Source organism: Octodon degus, unplaced genomic scaffold, assembly GCF_000260255.1.
Source record: "Octodon degus isolate 3935 unplaced genomic scaffold, OctDeg1.0 scaffold00181, whole genome shotgun sequence".
In the NCBI taxonomy this organism is placed as follows: domain Eukaryota; kingdom Metazoa; phylum Chordata; class Mammalia; order Rodentia; family Octodontidae; genus Octodon; species Octodon degus.
In genome coordinates, this window is record NW_004524757.1 from 4,370,317 (window position 1) to 4,376,682 (window position 6,366).

At 42.4% G+C, this 6,366-nt stretch overlaps 1 protein-coding gene across 1 annotated transcript; it reads left to right on the forward strand.

The window, feature by feature from the left end:
* The first annotated feature begins 5,313 nt into the window (after nucleotides 1-5,313).
* LOC101578861 (melanoma-associated antigen 8-like) lies at nucleotides 5,314-6,177 on the forward strand. Its single transcript, XM_004643673.1, has one exon. It carries the CDS (start codon nucleotides 5,314-5,316, stop codon nucleotides 6,175-6,177), a length of 864 nt encoding a protein of 287 aa, XP_004643730.1.
* The last annotated feature ends 189 nt before the right edge of the window (nucleotides 6,178-6,366 follow it).

Sequence of the window (6,366 nt, forward strand, 5' to 3'; positions counted from 1 at the left end):
GATGGAATTCAACTTGCTTAATCTTGCAATCTTAGAACTTTTCTGCAGGTCCACCTCCAATCACAGAAGGCAAATATGAGGTCATGTATGGGGAGATGATACCAAGGCTCATGTGGAAGACAGAGACATGAATTTGAGGGACAGTGCACCCTACATCAGAGGATTCCTCCGGCTAGATATCAGCCTTTGGAGGACGCAGTGCACCTTGGCCTTTACATCTTAGTTTCAGACAGCAGGGGACAGTGCTGCCCATAGTGTTGAATCGAGTCACCAGGTCTAAGAAAACAGAAATGGCTTTGTATGGAAGTCTTGGCTGCATCCCATTTGTACAATCGCTTTTGAATTATGGCCACTTTTATGATACCATTTCTGCCCTTCTGGGAAAAACATAATCCCATTTTCTCTTATCTCATTCAATGTCTATTGTCTGAGGACTGCAGATTTCATAGCAGAGGTCTTTCACTTCTTTAGCTACAATGGTTTCCACATAGTTCATTTCTCTCAGTGCCAGTGCCCAAGTTTTTGTTTCCCTTATGTCTTTAAGGAGTACATTAATTGTTTACAGGCATACCATTTATTGTTCCGTGTTGACTTTGTACAATTCTCAAGAAGAAATTTTTTAAATGTAGTTCTACCAGTCATTTGTTGGAGTCTTTGAGGTCTTCCATGCAGAGGATCGGATCATCTTTAATTCAAGATAATGTAGATCTTTCTGTCATATATATATATATATATATATATATATATATATATATATATGTGTGTGTGTGTGTGTGTGTGTGTGTGTGTGTGTTGATTTGTTTCTGTTAGTTAGATTTTCTTATAATGTGTTCCATAGAATTTTGATCAAGAGTGATGGGAGTGGACATCCTTTCTTTAATCCTGATTGTTTGGAAAAATATTTTCTTTTAGCCCATTTACTATGAACTTCATCATTGGTTTTTCATAGATTTCTTTCAGAAGGTTGAGATGAGATTCTTCTCTACCTGTTTTCTTCAGGTTTCTCATTGTGGCTCAATATGGGATGTTGTCAAATATATGCTCTGCAGCTATGCATGTAAACATATATGTTGTGTCCTGTGTTCTCGTCATGCTTTTCATGAAATTATTGACTTGTGCATACTAGAACATCCTTTCACCTGTGAAATGCAGCATAATTTTCAATTATATATGATTATGATGATGATTAGTTGCCAGAATCTTAAAAAAGGTTATGCATGGACATGAATGAAGGTGATGAAGCTGTGGATTTCTTATTTCCTTGGGTTTATTCTGCTTTTCAGATCAGGATGATGCTTGCTTCCAACTACGAGTTTAGGAATCCCGGTTTCTGTTCAATTTATTTAGGATTTTGTGGAGTATAGCCATTACACCTTCTCAAAATTTCTTGTAGCATTCAAGTATGAATGCACCAGGACATCAGGTTCTTCGGTTGGGCCTTTTTAGTACATAAATTTCTCACTTTTTTGACTGATACAGACTTACTGATACGTTCTTGTTTTGTGCTTTGTATGTATCTAGGCACATGGGCAATTTCAATGAGTTTGTTCTGGATCACTTTTATGATGTTCTGAAAGTATGTAATAATTATTTTCAGGATTTTAGCGAGCCCACTTTGATTTCAGCATTTCTTATTCTAAGTAATTGGATTTGAGGTTTTTTAGGTAAAATTGGCAGTGAGTTTCTCAACTCTGTTCCATCTGTCAAAGATTCAACTCTTCATTTTCTTTCCTCTCTGTAGTGTTCACATTCATCAATGCACTCAAAATAATGAATACCTCGATTTTCAATTACAGAGCAACTCAGCCTTTGCCTTGCCTCTGGCTTCCATGTAAACCTTTCATCCTGAGTGTGTTTCTCTCTGATATGCTACCTGTCTGTGGATATTTGCTGAGAATGTCCGTAGCCCAGTCACTGTGGGAGTGTTGTACTTTGCACCCTGAACTGAAGTTGTCCTGTGGCTGTTCTGTAGGTCAGATTCAGATATGCCAGAGTTGCTTGGCATGGAACCCAAGACAAAGCGCTCTAGAAGCTTGTGCCAGGCACATGCATAGGAGTCAGTCTGCTGCCGTTTTCTGTGAGATCATTCTGGGAACAGAACCCCAAAGTGTCCCTGAGATCATGGTAACTGGCAGTGTACTAAACGACCACGACACTTTATCCCTGTACCTGCAAAGGTCCTCATGATTCACTTGGAATCTAAAACTTCAATCTTTCTCCTGAGAAGAGTAAAAGCTGGAAAACTCTGATTTGATATTCCACTATTCAGAAATTGTAGTATTTGTACAATTTCTCAGCCGTATTTTTGATTGTACTAGTTTGCAGTAGATAGTGAGCATCATAAAGGTGTATCAAACGTGCATAGTGCATCTTACTTGTTTTCTCATTCATTCACTTCACCATTTAAAAAAATCACATTTTCTTCTTTTCCCCTCAATTGTTTTTTTGCCCTATAAAACCTTTTTCCTTCCTTCCCTGTTCCTGGCACTTCCTGTTCTCATTGCTATTCAGCAGGTTATGCCTCCATCCAAATATTTCTCTTCAACTTAGCTTCGTGTTTATAGCTGAGAGTTTCAACACAAGAAAAACAGTTTAGTTCAACTTGTTTGACAGATTCCTTTCACATCAGATATGGACTTAAGTTTCATCAATGACAATAAGATATCTTCTGTTTATTTTTTGCAAAATATTGCTTCATTGGATGTAAACACCATAATTGATGTATCCTTTCATATGTTCATGTGCATATGGGTTTTTACAACAGAAATTCACAGCAGATAAATCATGGAAACATTTTCTGTAGATTTGATTTGTTCAGCTAGTGCCTTCTATATTTGTAGGCATCTACTTTTGCCACAGGTGATTGGTCACCCACAGTTGGAATTTTTCAATGTGTTCATACCAAACCTTGGAGAAGATGTATTGTTATGTCTGAGCCCTCTGGTCTTCTGCAGTACTGAAGAATTGGACGGAGCCCATAACTGTAAAATCTGACCCCACAAAGCCTGGCTTCCCTTGTTTTCAGGGTAGAGGTTCCTTGTGTGAGGTTGCATAGGAACTGTTCACATGTGTCCCAGTGTTGTGAGCTGAAAGAAGTCAAGGAGTTCAGTACCTTGGTCCAAGAAGAGACCAGAAGTCAGCAGAGGGATCTATATATGGTCAGTAATGGGAGGACCCCAGGAGCTGACAAACCAATGTATGGGCTTTCCTGAGGAAAGTGAGTGCCTGCAGCCAAGAACCAGCAGACTCACAAGCTTCCTGCTCATCAGGTCAGCTCTGCAAAGTTCTGATGAACTAGAGTACATCTATCTTGGCCTAGGAAAACAGTTTTCAGGTTATGAAGATAGTGGTCACACAGTGAGGAAACCATTTGACTCAGGGGTGGGGATGGAGGGAAGGCAGACTCCAACATGAGGAATTTGGAGAAATTACAGAAACACACAAGGGATCGCTTATTTATGTTCTCATTGTTAGGATACAATATTTTCCAGCTGAAGTTTCTCGGAAGAGCACCTGATGTTTGGTTACAATTTATAGTTTCCAGTGCATATTCATTCACTCAGCTCTGAGGTAGAACAGCAGAGGGAAGGCATATTAGGAGGAAACCTGCTGCCACATGTCCTCCAGGAAGCAGTGTGAAGGGGGAGCATGGGTGAAAATTGAAATCTTCATGTCACATGCAGAAACCCATGTGTTCCTAAAAGCCCCACCTATATAGCCTGTCAGTTCTTAACCACTTCGATGAGAGCACCATCTAACCAAGCTGGCTGTGATCACTGCCAATGAGGGAGAAAATCCAGAATAATTCTATAAGTGTCCTGAATCACAGGAGTGAAGGGCACTGGCCCTGCTGTTGGAACAGAATTCCTCATGATGGGCTGACATTATGGGTGGCTGCTCACTTCACATATCCTGGTGCTTACAGTGAGACAAAAGAGTAGATCTGAATTGGTATCTCAAGGTTAGCACGGAGAACTCTATGTGGTTAGGAAAGACAAAAGTCACAGAGCCTGTGCCAGGAGTGAAGAGAACAACCCCAAAGGAGGGATTATGTTACTGTTGACTGAAAGTGAACAGGCAGATGGGTTTATGACATTATACCCCTGCTTGTTGTCATGCCAGGTAGCTTACCATGGGTATCAGGCTCAGGCTTATTTTGTAGTTGTGCTCATTGGTCTCAATGAGGTGAAGGCCTTAGTACAAGAGAGCTGAAAGGGACCTCAGACTTAGGATCCCAGCATCTCTCAATGATCTAACTGAGACAGAGGGGATGCACTCACCTGAATAGGAAGCATGCTGTCCTCAACTGATCACTTTTTTCAAATGAAGACAGATCCAGCAAACATGGGTCACATCAGTCCCCCCACATTTACCTTGAGTGTGATACTCCAATATTGCTGTGTTTTATACAAGGTATTATCAAGTTATTGCGAAGATCACCCTAGTCATAACCATTCTTCAAGGTAAAGATGGAACTTTACCATTCCTCGGGCACATGGACACCATGGGATTTTGAGAATTTCACCTGTTATCCTAAAGGAACTGATGACATAGATGGTGTCCATGCAGCACATTAATTCACTATCCAGAAGAGAGACAATTCTGCTCTGAGACTTTTCTCAGGTTAGTGGAAGCCTGGGAAATAGGCCCCACTGAAGGATATCTGAGTGGCCGAGTAGAGGAGAAATACAATGTAGTCAAAACCGTGGGACCATGCAAACTACTGCCCAGCCCTCCTGGAAGAATTGGGTTTATGGATGCATGCTTGCACTCCACAGGCAGTGCTCCTCATTGCCTACTACAGCCACTGCAGGAGCCAGCGGTGAAGTTATTGTTCTGGATCAGTGTGCTCATCGCACTCAGCAGAGGAAACCCAGTGCCTGGATTGGAGGTGAGTTGCAGGCCTTGCAGTGAACTGAGGGTTAACCCTACCCCGGAAAGGACATTTCATAATGTTCAGGCTTCCTATGCCACACTGTATTTCCTAGAGTCCTGTCCTATGAGTTCTACTTCAACCCAAAAACAGCTTAATTTTGTGTCCCGGGATCATGGAGAAGGATCATGTGAAACCTAGAGCATCCCACTGAGAGAAGACCAGAAGTGGGCTTTGTGGGAGGCAACAAGTGTGTGATTCTGAGCTGAGGACACTGAAATCCCCCCATCTCTCCTCAAGGCATCTGACTCCTCACTAACCAGGTCTTGTCTCCACAGAATAACATCATGACTCTTCATCAGGGAAGCCAAGACAGAATGCTTGAGGGAGCCCATCCTGAACATAGCAGACCTTGAGGCCTCAGTCTTGTGAAGGGTCTCATGCATGAGGAGGAAGCAACAGCCACTGTTACCTCCGCATCTTCTTCCTCCCATGATTTATGGTGTGACACAGCAAGAGAAGAGCCTGGGCCTGTGAAACCAAGTTGTCCTCAGAATCTGCATGGTGTCTCCTCTCCTCCCACTTCCATGGCTTCCAGTGAAAACATTCAGTCCCACGCGGGCTCCAGCATTCATGAAGAGGAGGGTGCAAGTACATCCCAGGACAATGATGCCACTCACAGTAGGATGCATGGAATTAAAATTGATAACATGCATGTGATTGTCCAGTTTCTGCTCAGGAAGTATCAAAAGAATAATCAGTTCTCCAGGGAAGAAGTGGTGCATGCGGTCCACAATAGTACCCATGATAATTTCCCTGTGATCTTTAGGGAAATCTGTCAGTGCATGCATCTGGATTTTGGCATTGTCATAAAGGAAGTGGATTCCACTGCCCACACATATGAGATTGTCTCTGCTTTGGGCCTCATTTACAGTAGGATACTGGATGACACTGACCAGATTATTCATAAATCTGACCTCTTGATACTCATCCTGAGTTTGATCTTCCTAAGGAGCAACCGAGTTTGTGAAGAGTACCTTAGGGTAATTCTGAGCCATATTAAGATATTATCTGAGAGTGCTCACATTGCTGTTGGGGACATGTGGAAATTCATCAGAGAGGATTTGGTTCAGGCAGGGTACCTGGGGTACCAGCAGTTTCCTCACAGTGATCCTGCTCAGTATGAGTTGCTGTGGGGTCCGAGGGCTCATTGTAAAACCACCAAGATGAAAGTACTAGAGCATGCCGTCATGCTTGATGAGAAATATCACAGGGCTTGTGCATCCCAACCTCAGCAGCCCTAGAGTAAGGAAAAAGACAAGCTCAGGGCCTCTGCTGGGCCAGATGAGTGACAGCTACAGAGAGTGTTGCACAGCAAGTCTCAATCTTAGTTCCAGACTACATGACATGGGGCCCAATTTCAGTCTGTGTTTCTACAGAATAGGCAATTTTTGAAACAGTGAAGGGGCAGGGGAGGCAACAAGGTTCTGTGC

Excerpts from the sequence above, each read along its gene's own strand:
- LOC101578861 (XM_004643673.1), top strand. The coding sequence starts at position 5,314 with ATGCATGAGGAGGAAGCAACAGCCACTGTTACCTCCGCATCTTCTTCC.